The sequence below is a fragment of the Pelodiscus sinensis genome, chromosome 8 (genome assembly GCF_052426305.1).
Source record: "Pelodiscus sinensis isolate ZL-2025 chromosome 8, ASM5242630v1, whole genome shotgun sequence".
In the NCBI taxonomy this organism is placed as follows: domain Eukaryota; kingdom Metazoa; phylum Chordata; order Testudines; family Trionychidae; genus Pelodiscus; species Pelodiscus sinensis.
Window position 1 is genome coordinate 17126494 of NC_143059.1, and position 20788 is coordinate 17147281.

The 20788-nt window shown below is 44.0% G+C and overlaps 2 protein-coding genes across 2 annotated transcripts in view; both read right to left on the reverse strand.

The window, feature by feature from the left end:
* Positions 1–1387: 1387 nt before the first annotated feature.
* On the reverse strand, positions 1388–7379 carry ADIRF (adipogenesis regulatory factor). Its single transcript, XM_006112407.5, has 3 exons — positions 7221–7379; positions 2743–2805; positions 1388–1592 (listed from the first exon to the last, which is right to left on the reverse strand). Exons 1-3 carry the CDS (start codon positions 7279–7281, stop codon positions 1486–1488), a joined length of 231 nt encoding a protein of 76 aa, XP_006112469.2. The 5' UTR covers positions 7282–7379; the 3' UTR covers positions 1388–1485.
* Positions 7380–12130: 4751 nt separating this feature from the next.
* The window catches only part of SNCG (synuclein gamma), a 29006-nt gene continuing 20348 nt past the window's right edge, over positions 12131–20788 (reverse strand). Inside the window, exons 4-5 of the mRNA XM_006112408.5 lie at positions 13520–13606; positions 12131–12554 (exon numbers count right to left, since the gene is read on the reverse strand). Of these exons, the coding sequence (XP_006112470.2) occupies positions 12534–12554; positions 13520–13606 (108 nt within the window). The 3' untranslated portion in view covers positions 12131–12533. The remainder of the gene's footprint in view (positions 12555–13519; positions 13607–20788) is intronic.

Here is a 20788-nt window from a genome sequence, read left to right on the forward strand (position 1 = left end):
GTACATTAAATGGGTGGGGTTAGACTGGTGAAGGGTCTGTGGCACTAGAATTCACTTCCCCATGGGGAGACAGCCTAAACTTGATTAGTGTTAGACAGGCCCTAAGGCAGTGCAGTTGAGCTTTTTCTGAGTGAGTGTTTCAGGGCTAGGTAGAAGTTGGAGTTTAAGGGTTATCTCTGTCTTGGGGATGCACTGCTAGAATGGACTATCTGTATATGATTTTGAAGTTAAATGTGTAAATAACGCATCTGATCCTGCTTGCTCCCATTGAAGGCAACAGGGCTGTGTCCAGACTCAGGGGTTTTTTCGAAAAAAGTAGCCTTTTTTCGAAAAAACCTCACCTGCGTCCAGACTCAAGCCGCGTTCTTTCGAAATTAAATTGAAAGAACGCGGCTTTTCTTTCGATGGCGGTAAACCTCATTTCACGAGGAAGAACACCTTCTTTCGAAAGTTCCTCTTTTGAAAGAAGGCGTTCTTCAATGTAAATAGGGCTTCTTCGAAAGAGAGCATACAGACTCACTGGGTGCTTTCTTTCGAAAAAGCAAGCCGCTTTTTCGAAAGTTCAATGTGCAGTCTAGACGCTCTCTTTCGAAAGAGGCTCTTTCGAAAGTATCTTTCGAAAGAGGCTTGCAGTCTAGACATAGCCCAGGAGATATGCCATTGACTCCAATGCCAGTAGGATCAGGCGCTGTGACAGGTGCACAATATAACTATAAATGAGGCAGGCAGTGTTAGAACAGAGAACTATGTACCAAGCAAGATGTTTGTATTTTGTTCCAGACCCTTTCACTGAATTTCTCTGTGGCCTTTCCCAATTCTGCATCTGAGAGACTCATTTAGCCTAGCTGTAAAATGGGTTTACTACTTAGCCTACTCAGTGGTGTTTGGATTCGAGTGAGAGGTTTATAAAACACTGAGTTCCTTTGGTGGAGAGTTCTCTATGATAACTCAGTGTGTTATGGTGATATATTACTTTTCCTTTGCAAAAGAAAGTTTGTTTTTCCTTATTCCCTTATGCATTTTTTAAAAATTTGAGAATAAATGAACTTCTGGCTTGAAATGGCACAATCAGTTAGCTGTAGCTGGAGAAGAAAACCTGAATAGCACAGGTAAACCTTCTGCTGTTCATTATTTGTGATTTTAAATTCTGAAGTATTTAAATTCTTAGGTATATTAACCTAATGTATCATCAACCTTTATATCACTGAATGAGACAGACAATACCTTAGTCATGGCTGAAACTTTCTTGAGTTGTATGGAATGGGAGATTATGAATAGCTCATAAAGGTGGTGGTTTTTTATTGGCGGGGGGGCGGGTTCTAACTATTTGCTGGATGAGCATTCTACATATGGAATTTTTGCATTAAAGCTTAAGCACAGTAAATGATCCAAATCTCAAACAGGTTTCATATTTCAACATAAATTATTGCTGTCTTGCAGCACAAACATTGATTTTATAATCTCTCCTCCTCTTGGCTGAAATGATCATTTCCTAAGGCCACACTTCTTCCCAAGGCCGGATGCTGCTTCTGACGCTTGTCCAGTTGCTTTTTCGACACCTTCTTGAGCCGTCTTGCAAACCTGGTCAATAGCTGGGAAAGATAAGGAAGAAGCTAACATAAAAGCAAGGTCAATACATTCCAATGTATGTTCCATATTTATTGGGGAAGGGGGGAAATGAAAAACCTACTCATGTATCTCTACTGTTAAACAGAATTGTGTACTATTCATTATACAATCTGATTCCTGCTCGCTGCGCTAGATAACCATTTACTTATGCTGCAGAAGGGCTTCTCTCTGCTAGTGCAAGATCATGTCTGGATGGTGGTGGACTGTGTTAGACATTGGGAGACAGGTTGGGCACTGTTGGACAGGCGCCTGGGGTGGCAGGAGCTGCTGTGTGGGATGAGAGGGAAAGCTTGTGCTGGAGCGGTGGGTATTGAGGGGTTGCTAGGTAAGGATGGTGCTAGGTCAGGAGGTGCTGTCGCAGAGTGGCTGGCTGGCTGCCTGCTACTGTGTGTGATGATGGTGTTTCAGGGGCTGCTGGCGCTATGGGTTGATGTGGGGCACTGATGGAAAGGACAGTGGTGTTGGTCAGTGAGGTAAGAAATGAGGGAGTTGCTTTCTCCTGGTCTCTCCCTTCTCTAGCTTGTGTAAGTTCAGCTGCCTGCTGTGAGCAGTTCTTTTGTCCCTGCTGCCTTTTGCACTATTTCTAGCAGTGGGGAGCAGGTCCTGTTGTGGATGGTGAGGGGCATTGGAGGGATTGGGCAGCTGCAGTGTAGCCACAATGGCAAGGAAGGGGATGGCGGCAGCAGCAGGAGCCTGCTATATTTTGACAATGTGGCTACACCCCCACTTTCTGGTGACTTTACTTGGTGTCACAACCAGGGGTGCCGACTGCCTCCACAGTCTCACTGCACCCCAGCCAGAGCCCTCACTGATCAACAACGGTGTACGAACACAATGCTAAATCCCTGAGAGCCACAGAAACAGAGAGAAACTGTAGTATCTGCCAGTCAGTACACGGAGAGATGAGGTGTGAGGCGATCGATTTCTTGGACCAAATTCTGTGCGGGTGAGACAAGCTTACACAAAGCTCTTCAAGTGGAATTGGTCTTCTTTCTTTAGTATCTTGGCACCACAGCGCTTATTTGGGCCTGGGTTTATGGTACTTTTTATTAAGGTGGCTGTGGCTTTCTTGCCTAGTTTTGCCTTCATTGAACGTAATCTAATGTTTCTTACCTTTCTGACCTGCATCTGTAGTCTGGTTCACTACATGTTGGGCAGACTTTCCCAGTGCATTTGCTGTAATTAGGAAAAACAAAGCATTTAACCTGATAGGATTACTAGGGGGCTGTTTCCCCTTCTCACTGCGCTCGCCAGCAGGCCACCCCAGCTCTCCCTCCAGCCACTGGGGAGGGCTGGGTTGAGGCTGCACCCACCCGGATCTCTTCTCCCTTCCTTCCCTCCCTCGCTCCCTCTCCCCCACCAGCCTGGGTCCCTTCTCCTCCCTCAGACTGCCTGCGGCCCCAACACAGACCTCCTCTCTCCCTCCCCCCCACCAGCCTGGGGCCTTTCTCTGCACCCCCAACTCTAACCTCCCTCCCCCAGTCACGGTGCATGCCAGGCGTAGCTCTAGCCCTGATGAAGGGGGAGGCACAGGGGGGCCTGCCTACCTGCCCCAAGTGGTCCCACCTGCGCTGCTCCCTGTCCCGGCCTTGCCCACAGAGCCCAGGGCTGCCCATCCAGGAGCAGAAGGAAAGGCGCCAACAGGTCTGTGCAGCTCGGGTGCTCTGGCAGCCACTGTAAGTGCAGCTGCTGGGAAGGGGGGAGTCTTCATGGGGGCAGCTGGAGTCTGGGTGGTCGGGCGCTGCACTCCAGCTCCCCAAGAGCCTGCTGCTGGCACATAAGCCTGACTGGGAGCCCCGCTTCTAGCATCTGTCCCTGGGCTGCTGTCCCAAGCACTGAACTTCTACCTCTGGGCTGTCTCAGCTGTGATTTAGGGTCTGCCAGCTACTGATCTTGGCATTGAAAGCCCTGTGGGGCAGGGGTGAAGGAGGGGGGAGTAGAGGCTTGGTTTAGCAATTCCAAGGGGTGAGGGGAAGCAGTGAGGTCAGGCTTGAGCTGGGAGAGGCAAGAATGGAAGAAGGCAGGCGGAATGCAGAGTGACATGATGTCACTTTCGTCCTGCAGGAAAAACTTTTATATATGAGAGACTGAGTGAGAGACCTCTTCTTGCTTTCCATTCGCTCTACATCACCACCCCCATTAAGTGCTTATGACTGTTGGTTCTGGTGCATGTTTTACAGGCTGTAGATCATGGTGGGAGTAGATCAAGGGATTATTAATAGAGAGTAGGCTGAGGCTATGCAGATTGCTGAGGCGTGTCCATAGGAGGTACATAAACTGGCTGGTATGCTGCCAGGGAAGTTTGCTACGTGATTATTTAGTACCAACAGGGCATGTTGAAAACAACGCACAGTCCTGGGGCACCTTTGGGCATGTCTACACTAGGAAATTATTTCAAAATAGCTCCCAAAATACCTATTTTGAAATAGTGCATCCATACTACAGGAAAGCCTCGAAATTAGTCCAAGGCAGGCTCCCTTAATGTGGACATGCTACCTCGACTTAGAGCCCCAGGAAGCATTAGGGAGTGATTGCTTTGACTGACTCTGGGGAATAGTTATTTCGAAATAGCAACAGTGGAGCATCCATGTTAACACTATTTCAAAATAAGTGTTGTTCCTCATGGAAAGCAGGAGTTACTGTGAAATAACCAGCCCCTTATTTCAAAGTAACAGGGTTGGTAATGTGGACGCTCCGCTTGTTTTTTCAGAATAACTCCCCAATGTACACCAGGGCTTAGAGACTAACAACTATAGATAAGACAATAAAATGTAGGCTGGGGGATAGAATGATGGGATTAGCAGTAGCATTTAGCTGCACATTGCTATTTCTATGTATCTTATTTATGTATTTACATTTCTTGTGTTGATGTTCTGCCATTTAAGTTATTAACACTTCCTCAAAGGGTAAAATAGTCTTTGCAGACCTTTTAAAGGAAGTGTTGTTTCAGGAAGGAAAGAAGGATGGAGGCAGGGCAAAGGGTATTTTTCAAGCAGCAGCTAGGGAAACAAGAGGTACAAATACAGGCAGTCCTCGGGTTACATGGATCCGACTTACATTGGATCCCTACTTACAAACGGGGTGAGGCAACCCCGCACTAGCTGCTTCCCCCCAGCAGACCAGGGAGACGCGAAGCTAGCGCCCCCCCCCCAGCAGACCAGGGAGACGCTGAGCGGCTTTTCGCAGCAGACACCTCAGCTTGAGAATAAAGGACTGAGGGAAGTGAGGTGTGGGAGAATAGCCAAACATTTCTCCAGAGCTCAGTTTTAGAGTTTCCCCTACAATATGTACCAGTTCCGACTTACATACAGATTCAACTTAAGAACAAACCTACAGTCCCTATCTTGTACATAACCCGGGGACTGCCTGTATAATACCTCCAATGCAGACCACCAAACAGTAATCAGAAATGATGTGGGATTGTCCCTCTAAAAGATTTTTCACATAAAAGATATTCACTTATGAAAACACAGTCTCGGTTTCACAGCATCTGGCTGACTAGCTGTGACCAAGTCATATCAATGACAAGAATTTACCAAACATATGTGGCATTTAGAAACACAGCTGAGTGCATTTTGCTTTTAAAAAGCCAAGTACTTTGTTACAGGAGGGCCTACATCACATTGAGAAAAGGCTCATAAGGCTAACATTTAACATTAAATGGCTTTTACTTCCTTATCTCTTCTGAGCTGAACAAAGATTCATGCAGCAAAAAGGAACAGGGCACTTCAGCCCGAGATCTCTTGTCGGAGCTGCACTGATCTGGCGTTAAATTGTATTGGAAAATTCTGGTCAATGCATCATGATACATAATGTTATGTTCCTGTGGATGTGCCTCATGTAAGGAGGACTGGGCAGAATTCTCAAGATGTTAGCAAATGACTAAAGGCCCCCAAAGTAGCCCCAACTCTTCACCAGATAGGCTCACCCTGTTGAAAACTAACCGATTTGTGTAGGACACCCAGATCTGAAGGTGAGAAACAATGCAAAAGATGACATTTGTACTCTACAGGACAATTTTAGTTTATACTTGCTGTTTCTGTACCTGTATTCAAGCTATGAAAGGAGTATCACATATATTAAGAAAGAAAGTGAACATCATAGCCTGAGTTCTACAGTGAATTTTGAAGTAATATTTGGACAGCTTAAACTGATGCTCTTTAACTGGATTGCTAGAGACTGAGCAATTAAAGAGGCTGGGATATTAGAGTGTAATTGGCAGTGTGTCCAAACTGAGATGTTCAAAATCAGTGTCCCTGGAAACTGGACTCCCCAAGTATGAAAATATCATTTTTAGCATATTAAAATTTGTCCCCATAGGTGTGCAAACACAGACATGCTTAACTTTAAAAACAACAATAAAGCTATTGAAGTCAGATTACTTATGTATTTAAACTACATATGTAAGTATTTGCAGAATGAGCCATGACTTTTATCCAAGAGTGCTGTCTCTGTCTGCTGAAGATCTGCTCTTGCCTTGGAGAGCATGTGACCTCGTGACAAACCACAGAAACTTCAGCAGAGGGTAAATAAATCTACAGCAAAGATATTTTAAGTGGTATAAGAAAGTATAGATAGACTGAATATATTAGCTTACAGAGAAAATAGTATCTTAGTTTGAAATATAAAGCTCTGATGCACAATAATAGTCATAAGAGTTAAAGTTATAGCAATACGTCAAACATTCCCTATGGTAAAAATTTATAAAGATTTTTGTTTACAGAGAAATCTGAAGGCTCTTTGTGAAGAGCAAAACTAATGTATTATTTATTGTAAATAGTCTATATTTCAGTGAGTGGAGACACTAAAAATTGATTTCCACAAAGCATTGTTGTTTAGTCTGGGTTGCAAACTCACCCACCACAAGTTAAATAAATTTCATTGCTTCAACAGAGGTCAGTTCAGAGAGCAGTGTATGAAACTAGGTTACGCTGTTCACAAATACTGAAGTATTTATAATGTGATCAGAATGAAAAGTAATTTGTTTCTTACAGAATATAAAGTTCTTATTCAACCAACAAAAAGATCTCCTTTGGTCCTTATCCTGCAGTACGGTTTGAGAGGAGCTGCCCGTTGCAGGATTGCTAATCCTGAAGGTGGTAGCCTCCAAATCATGGCTCAGACACTTTAACAGAGAAATGTGTCTAACAGAGCCCATGGTTCTGATTCTGTAGTCACTGCAGTCAATGGCAAAACCATTGCCCTCAGGACCAAACCCTCTGTTCCAGTTTGTCTCTGAACTGAAGACTCCGGTGTCCCGCACTGTCAGTGTTGTAGGTTTTTTTTCTTTTAGAAGTAATAAATAATCAGTCTCAAATAATAAGGGACACTGATTGGCTAATCCTAGCCGTAAAGTGATTGGATTTTTACCATACTATAAAATAAAACACCAAAATATGCTGTTGGGATTAACCAAATTCAGTCCAAACAAAAATGGAGTAAAGACCATATGCGGTGCTCACGTCTAACAATTTACAGTCAAATTCATTCATTTAAAGTCTAGATTTAGACTGGTGTAAGTGAGCAAAAACTGTTCCTTGGTTGGCTGGTTTGTTCAAAACAACAGAGTAAATACAATTAATGTTCCTTACCTGCATTCTGGGCCTCCCCTTCTGCCTGTTGTTGAAAACCCTTGAAGCCCTTCCCGGACATGGTTGCTTTTAAAAGCTTTCAAAAAATCTGCAGTCTAACAAAAGCAAAGCAATTTGCACTACGCTATGCCAGGACTGCTCTAAGTTGTGGTGGTTTTATACATGTGCCAATGCTCCTTCAGATGTCCTCTGGGCAAATTGTTTCAATAGGTGGAGCTGCTTGAAAGGCTTAGCGTTTGTCTATTGAATGAGACCTGACAGTGTGCAGTGACATGATGAATTATTTACTTTTCCCAAAGAGGGTGTATCCACGTATTCTGCATCAGAGGAATGAGTTTTCATAACCTTTGTTTTTATCAACATTTCTATACAAATACATTGCACTGTCTCAGCAAAACATACATGTACAATGGAAGAAGGCTGAAATTACTGAAGTAAGCTTTAGAATGGATTCTGTGAGGGCTAGGTTTATATTTCAATGTGTCACTCTTTTCCCATTCTTTTCTTTCATACTTTAGGCACTGTGGTTAACTTCTCCCTCTTGGGAGTTGGCTAAAACACAGAAAAATGTCCCAGAAGATAAGCACTTAGTTACCTTAGCCTTATATTTGGGTGTTCCTTACAACTTGAGAGTTCTAAGGGGCATAGGCCCTAAAGTGAACTTAACAATCTGGTTGTGTCTCTACTTTGATTTCAAAGGCAGAGCGCCCTAGGCAGTGTTTCATCTCCCAAGTAGCCTCCAGGTGCCTATGGGTCGTCTTTGAGTACAGGTTACTACATGTGGATGTGAGCATGTGCTGGACTCCATTCTCCTAGAATCAGAGAATTCTTACAAGCAGCATCCATTGGTCTGCATGTGCACCCTAGCCATGCCTTCTTGTGTTTCCAGCCATGCTATGAAGGGTGGAATGAACTGACTGCTGCTCCAGCTCCTATTCTTAAACCATACAAACCAACCTTAATAATAGTAGAAAAGGTTCTATTAGGAAATGCCATAAAGAAACCTACACCTCATCAGGGCTTAACCTTTATTCTTGGCGGTCACTAAGCCACCCTTCAAATCGTTGGCTGTGTTCCATGTCTCTCATATAATTGATGGTTGCAAACTTTGTGGCTATCACCTCAGCCGAACAGGGCTAGTTGGGACCTGTAAAGGCAGAACCATCAAATATTCCATAAAAACAAAGTTGCTTCACAACTACACCCAAAATGCTCCCCGCCAAGTAGTGTTGGACTTTGGCATGAAGCAATCACATGCATCACTTACCTGTGTTTTTTCTGAAATCACATGCTTCTGAAGAAGAGACTGTACTCCCTCAATCTACATCACACTCTTGCCTTCTACCTACAAGGGACAAAAACGTGTTTGAGAGACATTGAGCTCTCGTGCAGAACCCCACTGACTCTTCCTTTAGGAGAGTGAGGCTCCAAATGGCTGCACCATCTGCACCCTCACACCCACCTCCTACCTGAGTACCACTTGCCAGTCAGCCACAATGGAATGCACCTAGAGGGCACCTCTTGAAGAACCAAAGGTGGCTACTTACCTTGTTGTATCTGGATGGTTGAGGTTTGTAGCTTTTATCTGTATTCTACTGTCCCCCCCCCTTCCATCTCCCCTCCCCCCAAAGAAAACCCTCCTTCCCCAGTGCTCTCAGGCTTTACTAGGTTGTGGTAGAAACAGAACTGAAGAGGGGTGAGTCCACGCCCCCTTTATGCCTTCAGCTGGCAGCATGCAGTAGGCAAGGACACACAGACATCAACAGCCGCTGGGTGTGAGAAGTCTGATTCCAGGACCACAGAGAGGGCCAGAGCTCAAAACTGCTGGGTACTTGGCTAAGTAAATTCTTCAGGGTTTAGCCAAGGCTTGTCTTCACTAGGCAATGCTTGCCAGCATAGCTAGCTAGAGCGGCCTGGTGTAGGCTCAGTTTATATTTGCACAGGGGAAGGAGAAGCAAAGGGGACAATTGCCCAGGGCCTGGGTGATGCGAAAGGGCCTGGCAGGCCCCACTTACGGCCACCAGCAGTACCGTGGGACCAAGGCAGGTTTTACTGCAACTCCTCTCTCAGAAGGGGCCAGGCACTGTCCCTACAGCCCCAGGGGAAGGGGGAGCTCACTTTTCATGCCAACTCCACACTCAGTGGCCAGGAACTGCAGCCAATCAGAGCTGTGGGGGCCCGTGCCTGTGGGAAGTGGTGTGTGGAGATCCACTGACTCCCTCCCTTCCCCCGAGCTGTGCGGGCCCGTGCCTGTGGGAAGTGGTGTGTGGAGATCCACTGGCTCCCTCCCTTACCCAAAGGGTATGTCAGTCACTTTTGGGAGCCACCCAAGTTAAGCGCTGCCTTCCTCCTCCACGCATCCCAACCCTCTGCCCTAGCCTGGTCTGTGCATTTGGACTAGGGATGTTCCAATGTGTTTAAATAACCAGCTGAAAATTTCAGCAACTATGAGTTTACACAGGTGGCAGCAGGTGACTCCCAGGGAGCTGGTGCACATGGGGAGCCAACTTTTAAGCCCCATCAGTGCAGTGAGGGAAGAAGGGCAGAGGAGAGACCTGGTCTCCTGAAGAACAGATGGGAGGGCAGAATCTGTGCCTGAAGCACTGATTGGTGGCCAGGACCAGAGCAGCAGCCTGGTCAGGCCCTATTTTTGCTCCATGCCCTCCCTAAGCATCCATGAAGTCGATACTGATGCATTTCAATTATTCTTTAATACATCCAGCACCCATCAGTTGTATGAGGTTTGGCAGAGAGTATTGGCCGGATTCTTCAAATGGTTTGCACACCTACCGTGCCCACTGACTTCATGGGGACTTGTGCGTGCTCAGGCCATAACACCACCATTTCAGGTGTGTCAGAACATACACTGGGGTGAGGAACACAACAGGACTTGTGATTCTCCCTGCTTCACAGTACTGGCCTTCTAATATCATCCCATATGTGAATCTACTTTGACAATCAAGAATTTGAAGCCAACCGGGGTCTAACACGTATGGGATGATGTTAGAAGGCCAGTACTGTGAAGCAAGGAGAATCAAAAGTCCTGTTGTGTTCCTCACCCCAGTGTGTGTGTGTGTGTGTGTGTGTGTGTGTGTGTGTGTGTGTGTGTGTGTGTGTGTTTGAAAACAAAAAACCTCTTTCCTCCTCCTACTGTTTTCACCTAATTGAATTTGCCAGCTTTCCTATGGCTGACTTTGTTGTAAAACATTTTGCTGTATGTTCTTTTTACAACAGTAGTTCTTAATGTGTTTGAGTCTCCTCTGTCATTTATCATTGGGATGATTCAACTGACAGTGATTCAGATGATTTACAACAGCAGCAGAACAGTTTTTGTTCCAATGGCTTGGTGAATATCACAATTACTTAATTTTATTATATACAGACAAATCCTTTAGCTCAAGCTAAAATTTTCAGGTTATGTTGGCTGCAGAATAAACAACAAAGGACTTGAAATAGGCCCAACGTGCTTTTGCTATTTCTGTCTGAACCCTCTCTCATTCATTTAGGCTATGTCTATACTCTTCCACATCTTTTGAATGCACCGTTTCGAAATATAATGGGCTTGTTATCCCAACGTCCCTATGAAACTTATTCCATGAGGAGTAAGAGATGTTTCGGGATAATGATTTATTTAGAAATAAGTGCTGTGTAGACTGTGCCAAATTTCAAAATAAATTATTTCAAAATTGACTGGAAATAAGCTACTCAATTTGCATAGCTCAAATTATGTAGCTTATTTTGAGCTATGGGTGCAGTGTAGCCACCCCCTTAGTCTTACATCCAGACATACTGAGCTGTAGCAAGGGTATATGGACAAGGGCAAATCCCCACCCATCTGCACAAGGAAGCGGTTGAGCCATTCTCCATTACCATAGCAACTGTGTTGAGGTACCGTTAAGCCATTAAGTGAGGGTGGTCAGGCCAAGCCTCCAGGCAAGGTGAGCAAGGGTGCCTTGGGCCCCATGCCTTAAGAGCCCCCTACTGCCCAGCACCCAGCCACTTGCTGTCCTCCTTTTGAGCCGCCTGGCCGCGCCACGCAGTGTGCTGCCTTGGGCCCTGCAAGCACATTGGCTGGGCCTGAGGGTAGTGATAGATAGCAACCATCATTCAGCTGCAAAGAAGGGCTAGACCAGAATGGCTCCAAAGGCTCAGTTATTGGTTCAAAACTAGGCTAAACGCAGAGCTGTACAGCATAGAAGTACTGTAGCAGCTCAAAGAGAGCCTATAGGCTAGGCTGTGTGGAGTAAATAGTTCACATTTCCTGAATTAGCATGTATTCCAGTAGAAACCAAGTACCCAAATATTATCTGGCTGGATACGTAGAGGTATTATACCTACTGCACCCATGTGCTTGTTTATAGTTAACCCCAAAACATACCATATAATTATCAGAGTGAGTTTCAGAAATATTTACCCCCTCTGAGGATTCCAGACCCTATGATGCTGACCTCCTTTGTAAAGTGCTTTGAGATCTACAGGCGAAAGCTCTAAGAACCAATGATTTGTGTGTTACTTTGGAAGGAAACTTATCTGAAATGTTGAACACTCCCCATCCTCCATTCTGGGAGGAATTTCCTGGGAACATTTCAGGCAACACTGATCCACATTTCTAGATGTGATTGCTCAGGATCACAAGTGCTCTTCTCCTTTCCCATTTGAAGTGATTTTACTCTGAATTATTTCAGTCCTCTCACCCTGGCCCATATCAGGAGCATGTTGACGGATTTCAGACCCCCCCCCCCCCCCTCCGTTTCATTGCTGACACAGGGAACAAAGCACTGGATTATTTCTCCTTTTGGTTGAGCACCAAGTGTGCATGTCCGGAGATATTTTCAGCTTAGAAACTCAGATCAAGATCATTATTGTGGAAAAGAACTTTTACGTATAAAAGGGACCAGCGAGACAAGGGAAAAGTAGTTCAAATACTTTTATTTTGTAGTTTAAAAAAATCATTTCCATCATCCCTAGGGATTCCAAGTGCAGGTGCAAATAGAGATAAAACGTTGACCAGTGACTTTAACCACATTATGTTATTTGCTAACAGTCAGAAGGCAGAAGGCTCAAAGAGGGGAAGGTAAAAAGCCACAAAGGAGACAGCGATGGTTAGAGTGGGACAGACCATGGTGAACAGTTGCCCTGAACACAGAGTCTGACATACATCTATTGTATGATATGTTAATGAGGCACGTGAAAGGCTATAGCGCTGAAAGTAGTTAGCCAATGAGAAGAATGATTTCACTACTCTGGTGTCAACTAAGGTTGCAGTGTGTACTCCTGGAATTCTCTCAGTCACACCTGTAGTCCTGAAACTGATTAATTGCATTCACTTTCACCCTGCAAGAGAAGCAAAACAAGAGACTAGAGCACTATTTCAAACAGAATGTGGACAACAGGAAGCCACACATTACCAAGATTGAGCCTCACATTAAAAACCTGCATAAGGCAACAGGGACTGTAGGGCTATGTCTTGGGCTTCTTGCGCTTCTCGCGGCTTCTTGCGCCAGAAATATGCAATTGAGGCTAAGCGTGGAATATCGCTGCACCTTATTTGCATACCTAATGAGCCGCCATTTTGCAGAAGACTCTCTTGTGCCAGAAGGAGCTGTCTACACTACCCCTTCTTGTGCCAAAAAAAACCCTCTTGCGCAATGCCGTTATTCCTGAAAATAATAGTTGTAACAGCATTGCACAAGATGGTTTTTCTTGTGCAAGAAGTGGCAGTGTAGACAGCTCCTCTGGCACAAGAGCCTATTCTGCAAAAATGGTGGCTCATTAGGTATGCAAATGAGGCTCAGTGATATTCCACGCTTAGCCTCATTTGCATATTTCTCAGGCAAGAACCTGCCAGTGTAGGTGATTCAGCAGGTTAGTAAGTTCCCCTTTCTCATTCTATTAGAATGCACGTTCTATTCTCACTCAAGTTCCCAGTGAAATTTAGCTTGCTGAGTCGTAGCCTAATCTCCATTTGAGTTTGTCATAAACTGCTGAATCATGCAGCCCTGAGCCAGAGACCCCTGAACAAAGCAGAGGGAGCTTTGTGCCGCAGCACAGAGGGGTGCTGGTAGAATGGTGGGTGTCGGGAAGACCCAGAAATGGAACTCCTGCAGGCAAGGTCAGAGATTCATTGGTACACACTCTGAAGGAGGCTTGCCAAGCACTTGTGTCCTGTGCTTTGCTGAGATCACATTAGTCTTTCATTTCCATGAGAACAAAAAGGTTCATGGCGTGCATGCAAGAGACTGAGAGAAAAACCCTGGACCAGGGATTCTAGGGTTAGGTGGTTTGTGTCTGGGCTTTACCTCTCCAGTAGCTTTTATGTCTTCTGCTGGGGGCTCTTCTTCTGCAGCAGCTGGTTCTGCAGGGTGCTCTGGGTGAGATAGCTCCTCCTGCAGGATATACACAATGCATTTATCCTTCTTGCAACATGGTGTATCAACCACTTAATTGTAAAGAGGCTACTCAAACAAATTTTGCAAATCTTCCATCTGGAGAAAGTAACAGGTTTGAACAATCATAAAATCATAGAGCACTGGAATTGGAAGGGACCTCAAGAGGTCATCAAGTCCAGTCCCCTGCCCTCAAGGCAGGACCAAGCATTGCCTAGACCATCCCTGACCGATCTCTATCTAACCTGCTCTTAAACGTCTCCAGAGATGGAGATTCCACAACTTCCCTATGCAACTTATTCCAGTGTTTAACCACCCTGACAGTTAGAAAGTTTGTCCTAAACTGCAGCAACCTCCCTTGCTGCAGTTTAAGCCCATTGCTTCTTGTCCTATCCTCAGAGGCCAAGGAGAACAATTTTTCCTCCCTCCTCCTTGTGACACCATTTTAGATACCTGAAAACAGCTATCCTGTCTCCTCTTTTCTTAACGAAACCAAGCCCCATTTCTTTCCGTCTTCCCTCATAGCTCACGTTCTCTAGACCTTTAATCATTCTTGTTGCTCTTCTCTGGATCTTTTCCAATTTCTCCACATCTTTCTTGAAATGTGGTGCCCAGAACTGGACACGATACATCTCGACTACATCCCTCTGTTGGCAGAGGGATGTAAATGAGGCACTGCGAAAGTACAAATGAAGCGGGGATTTAAATATTCTGAGCTTCATTTGCATAATTGCATCATGGCGCTCTTTCGAACAAGCGCCATTTCGAAAGTAAAACTGCGGTCTAGACACGGTTCTTTCGAAAATGGCAGGCTTTTTTGAAAGATCCTGTACTCCTCAAAAAATGAGGCACTTTTAAAGTGCCTCATTTACATCCCTCTGTCAACAGAAGGATATAGTCTAGACATACCCCAATTGAGGCCTAATCAGCACAGAGTACAGCAGAAGAATGACTTCTCTTGTCTGGCTCACAACACTCCTGTTATTGCATCCCAGAATCATGTTTGCTTTTTTTTGGAACAGCATCACACTATTGACTCATATTTAGCTTGTGGTCCACTATGGCCCCTAGATCCCTTTCTGCAGGACTCCTTTCTAAACAGTCGCTTCCCATTCTGTATGTGTGACTGATTGTTCCTTTCTAAGTGGAGCACTTTGCATTTGTCCTTATTAAACTTCATCCTATTTACCTCAGACCATTTCTCCAGTTTGTCCAGATCATTTTGAATTATGACCCTATCCTCCAAAGCACTTGCAACCCCTCCCAGCTTGGTATCATCTGCAAAATTAATAATCATACTCTCTATGCCAATATCAAAATCATTGATGAAAATATTGAACAGACCTGGTCCCAAAACAGACTCCTGCAGAATCCCACTTGTTATCCCGTTCCAGCAGGATTGTGTACCATTAATAACTACTCTCTGAGAATGGTTATCTGGCAGTTATGCACCCACCTTATAGTAGCCACATCTAAGTTGTATTTGCCTGGTTTATTGATAAGAAAATGATGTGAGACCATATCAAATGCCTTACTGAAGTCTAGGTATACCACGTCCACTGCTTCTCCCTTATCCACAAGACTTGTTATCCTATCAAAGAAAGCTATCAGATTGGTTTGACATGATTTGTTCTTTACAAATCCATGCTGGCTGTTACCTATCACCTTATTATCTTTCAGGTGTTTGCAAATGGATTCCTTAGTTATCCATTATCTTTCCTGACACAGAAGTTAAACTGACTGGTCTATAGTTTCCTGGGTTGTTCTTATTTCCCTTTTTATACATGGACCCTATATTTTATAGATGGACACTATAGTCTTCTGGAATCTCTCCCGTCTTCCATGATTTTCCAAAGATGATAGCTAAAGGCTCAGATACCTACTCTATCAGCTCGTTGAGTATTCTAGGATGCATTTCATCAGCCCCTGATGACTTGCAGACATCTAACTTTTCTAAGTGATTTTTAATTTGTTCTTTTTCATTTTATCTTCTAAACCTACCGTATTCCCACTAGCAGGGCTCGACAAACTATGTAATCTACTCGCCCGTGGTGAGTAGATTACAACCCAGAAGAGCCGGGTTTGGGCGATCTGCGCATGCGCAGAACGATCTGCACATGTGCAGATCTCCGGACAGCGCGGCTGGTGAGCAAGGCTCACCGCGGCTCGGCTAGCCCTGCCCACTAGTATTTACTATGTTAGGAATTCCTTCATCAGACTTCTTGGTGAATACCAAAACAAAGAAGTCATTAAGCATCTCTGCCATTTCTATGTTTCCTGTTACTGTTTCTCCCTCCTCATTGAGCAATGGGCCTACCCTGTCCTTGGTCTTCCTCTTCCTTCTAATATATTTGTAGAATGTCTTCTTGTTTCTCTTTATGTTGTAGCTAGTTTGAGCTCATTTTGTGCCTTTGCATACCTGTATTGTTTGCTTATATTCATCCTTTGTAATTTGTCCTAGCTTTCACTTTTGATAGGATTCCTTTTTGATTTTGAGATCATGCAAGATCTCCTGGTTAAGCCAAGGCAGTCTTTTGCCATACTTTCTATCTTTCCTTGTTATTTTGGAATAACATTTGTTATTCCAAAATATCACTGCTGTGTAGATATACACACAGTGTTAAGTACTGAAGTCATTAAGTCCCCTGGCACCTGCCATAGGACATGTCCATAACTTCTTATAACATTTTGCAACACACACAGCACTGCAACGATTTTCCCTCCAATATTTGCTGGTTGTCTGTATTGCGCTATGAGCTGTGATGATTACTGTGATGCCTATGCTGAGTAAACCCTGGATTCCAATGGCATCCTGCTGTGCGGAAGACAGAGTTCAATTTCTTAAACTCCACCAACTCGCAGGGGCTGGGAGAGGTAGAAAGGTCTCATTGGTCTGTCCCCATCTTGCAAGAGCAGCATTTCCTAGCTGAGGTGGCAGTGGTGTTGTCAGCAAATAACAAAGGCCACAGGGAATCTCATCTAGTCAGCCTCAGCTGTGAGTTTGTTGGCCTACTGCCATTACTCTTGAGATTAGGGAAAGCCCTCCAGTTAAAGAGACCATCTGTGGTTCCCTGCACTGATGAACTTGGCATGTGAAAAGGCGAGTGACACATGCTAGATGATAATCAAGGAACTGGCACCATTATGTGCGTCTCCCAATGAAAAGAGGACAATAAAAAAACTCCTGGAAAAGTATGTGCTGGAGCCTTGCTGCTGTAAAGTGGCCTAGTTCAGATGACTTTTGTGGAGCTGCAGATCTGATCTCAGTAGTTGTCAAGTGTCAAATAGAGGCTAAACTTAAGATCCCCAACTGGATGCACGTGGGCAGATCTGATTGCAGCACTGGGATCTGGGTAGTTATAGCTACACAGCGGCATTATTTTGGAATAACTAACGTTATTCTGAAATAACGAAGATCGTGTCTACACAGCAAGCCGTTATTTTGAAATAATGGCGAGTTGGAGGACTTCTTACTCTGACTTCTGTAATCCTCATTCACGAGGAGTAAGGGAAATCGAAGGAAGAGAGTTCTCCCTTCAACTTCCTGCTGTGTAGACAGCACCAAAAGCCAAGTTAAGATATTTTGACTTCAGCTGTGCAATTGACATAGCTGAAGCTGCGCAGCTTAATTTGACTTTAGCTCTGCTGTATAGACGTGCCCTGTTTGTAAAGCAATTGGCATGTGTTTGGCACCTTATAAAAATAAACAGCAGTACAATTTATAACTGAACAATGTACAACAAAGAGTATAAATAGCCGGTAACTGTATTTTCAGTGTTTCGTGCTATTTAAGAAGTGTTTTGGGCCAGTATTTTCTTCCCTTTCTTGCCTACTTGTAGTTGCATCGAGTGCATTGCTTCAGTCATACCATTTGTTACTTTCTTTGTGTTACAGAATATCAGCTGCAGTAGTCAGGGCACCCCATGTGTGGCCTCTAGGGGATTAGCAGAATCCATGCTGATTAGTGGAAGTGAAGTAATGGCCCTGGAGACAGGCCAGAAGCGGAACCTGCTGCCTAGCATCAGAGAAACAAACTGAGAAGCCATGTGTGCGAGTGTGTGAACAAGCAGGAAGGGCAGTTCACTGTAGTCAGAAACCTATCTGGTAGGGGGCTCAGAGCTCTGCCCTCCTCTTTAAGACGGCTGGAGCTTTTTGACTACAAATAATGTAAACAAATAAAAAAGCGGTTCCTGCCAGGAGCTTTTTGCAGGAAACCATGGCTGTGTGTGACAACTGGAGGTAAGAATCCGCATTCATCTCTTTTCCTGACCCTTCAAAATGTGCTTTTAGCTAGACTCCATCAAAGAGTAATGTAACTGCCTCATCAATCTATTTTTTGAATGGACAGGAAACAAGTTTCTTGAGAATATTTCTAAACTGACGTGGCAGGAACCAACACAATTACAGGATGCACTAGCATCAGAGTGTGTTCAGGTTTTCACCTCACTGTCTTCTTCCCATTTAACTTCCCTCCAGTTCCCTGTCCAGGATACAAAACATTGGACAAGACAGGGCTGCAGGCTGGCATTTGTTGGCTTGGAGTTAAGGCTGAAAGCTGATAAACGTAATTTAAGGTTCTTTTTTTAAGTAGGCAATGTGCCTTACAGAGGCGCTCACACAGATCTAAGAACATAAAAATGGCCATGCTGAGTCAGACTAAAGGTCTATCCAGCCAACTACCCTGTCTGCCGACAGTGGCCAATGCCAGGTGTCCCAGAGGGAGTGAATCGAACAGGTAATGATCAAGCGATCTCTCTCCTGACATCCATCTCCGTCCTCTGACAAACAGAGGCTGGGGACACCATTCCTTACCCATACTAGCTAATAGCCATTAATGGACTTAACTGCCATGAATTTATTTAGTTCTCTTTTAAACCCTGTTATAGTCCTAGCCTTCACAGCCTCCTCAGGCAAGGAGTTCCACAGATTGACTATGCGCTGTGTGAAGAAAAACTTCCTTTTATTTGTTTTAAACCTGCTGCCCATTAATTTCATTTGGTGGCCCCTGGTTCTTATATTATGGGAACAAGTAAATAACTTTTCCTTATTCACTTTCTCCACACCACTCATGATTTTATATACCTGTATCATATCCCCCTTTAGTCTCCTTTTCCAAGCTGAAAAGTCCAAGTCTCTTTAATCTCTCCTCATATGGGACCCACTCCAAACCCCTAATCATTTTAGTTGCCCTTCTATGAACCTTTTCTAATGCCAGTATATCTTTTTTGAGATGAGGAGACCACATCTGTACACAGTATTCCAGATGTGAGCGTACCATGGATTTATATAAGGGCAATAAGATATTCTCTGTCTTATTCTCTATCCCTTTTTTAATGATTTCTAACATCCCGTTTGCTTTTTTGACTGCTGCTGCACATTGCATGGACATCTTCAGAGAACTATCCACGATGACTCCAAGATCTCTTTCCTGATTAGTTGTAGCTAAATTAGTCCCCATCATATTGTACGTATAGTTGGGGTTATTTTTTCCAATGTGCATTACTTGACATTTATCCACATTAAATTTAATTTGCCATTTTGTTTCCCAGTCACTTAGTTTGGTGAGATCTTTTTGAAATTCTTCACAGTCTGCTTTGGTCTTATCTAACTTGAGCAGTTTAGTATCATCTGCAAACGTTGCCACCTCACTGCTCACCCCTTTCTCTAGATCATTCATGAATACATTGAATAGGATTGGTCCTAGGATTGGACCCTTGGGATTTATCACCTACAAAGGACAGGTCAAGTTTGGGAATCTCCCTAACATCCTCAGCTGTGAAGACTGAAGCAAAGAATTCATTTAGTTTCTCTGCAATGACTTAATCATCTTTAAGTGCTCCTTTTGTATCTTGATTATCCAGGGGCCCCACTGGTTGTTTAGCAGGATTCCTGCTTCTGATGTTCTTAAAAAACATTTTGTTATTGCCTTTTGAGTTTTTGGCTAGCTGTTCTTCAAACTCCTTTTTGGCTTTTCTTATGACATTTTTACACTTAATTTGGCAGTGTTTATGCTCCTTTCTATTTACCTCACTAGCATTTGACTTCCACTTTTTAAAAGATGTCTTTTTATCTCTCACTGCTTCTTGTACACAGTTGTTAAGCCACGGTGGCTCTTTTTTAGTTCTTCTACTATGTTTTTTAATTTGGGGTATACATTTAAGTTGGGCCTCTATTATGGTGTCTTTGAAAAGTATCCATGCAGCTTGCAGGGATTTTACTTTAATCACTGTACCTTTTAATTTCTGTTTAACTAACCTCCTCACTTTTGCATAGTTCCCCTTTTATTAAATTAAATGCCACGGTGTTGGGCTGCTGAGGATATCCTCCGCCACAGGATAGCCCCCACTCTGCTGCTGGGCTTCTGCCTGCATTCTCTCCTACAGCTACCTAGGTTATTGATAGGGTTTCTAGTTAAATCAGGAAGTTTTGATTAAAACCTTTAAACTAAACTATAAAGACTAGCAAGTGTACCTTGGCCCCTTCCCACTCCCTTTCCCAACTCCTTCTCAAAACTCCCTGTTTGCTGCTCCTGTTTGCAAAGCTCCCTGGTTGCTGACTCTCTGCTTTATAAAGCCCTGGCCTTCCTGATAGCCCCACCCCCTGACTAAGGCTCAGCCAATTAACAGAAGCTTCTAGATTTCAAACCTTTAGAAGCTCACAGCTTCCAACTGCCGGCCACAGCACATGCTCCTTCAAACAAACAAACAAACAAACAAAACAGACAAACACAAGCTCAGCACACAGCAAGTAATCCCCAAAGAGCTAGCAGCTGATGGCTATCAATCCTAGTTAGACCCCACACTTGCTGTGTGACACTGGGCAAGAGGTGTAGAGTAAAATCCTGCCTCTGTTTAAGGCAATGAGAGTTTTGCCCTTGATTTCAGTGCAGCCAGGATTTCATGCCATGTTAAATGGGAATAATAATACATCCCCACTGCACAATAGTGTTGCAATGATTACTTAGCTCATGTTTACACAGCACTTTATACCTTAAATGCTAAGGGGGAGGGTAATGTATTTTAAATCATATACTTTGTTAATTTTAGGCAACTTTCATTTAAAGATTTCAAAGCCTGTTATAAAAAATAAATCTCCCTCATGTGACATAGGAAATGGGAAAACTGAGGCACACACACTTATGCAAAGTCATAGAGCAAGCCTGCGGCTGAATTAAGAAAAGAA

Bases quoted from the DNA above. Each gene is read 5' to 3' on its own strand.
- ADIRF (XM_006112407.5), bottom strand. From the start codon at position 7,281: ATGTCCGGGAAGGGCTTCAAGGGTTTTCAACAACAGGCAGAAGGGGAG. The intron at 2,806-7,220 runs GTAAGGAACATT...TCCTAATTACAG, and splicing joins AGGGGAGGCCCAGAATGCAG to CAAATGCACTGGGAAAGTCT. The intron at 1,593-2,742 runs GTAAGAAACATT...TATCTTTCCCAG, and splicing joins TACAGATGCAGGTCAGAAAG to CTATTGACCAGGTTTGCAAG.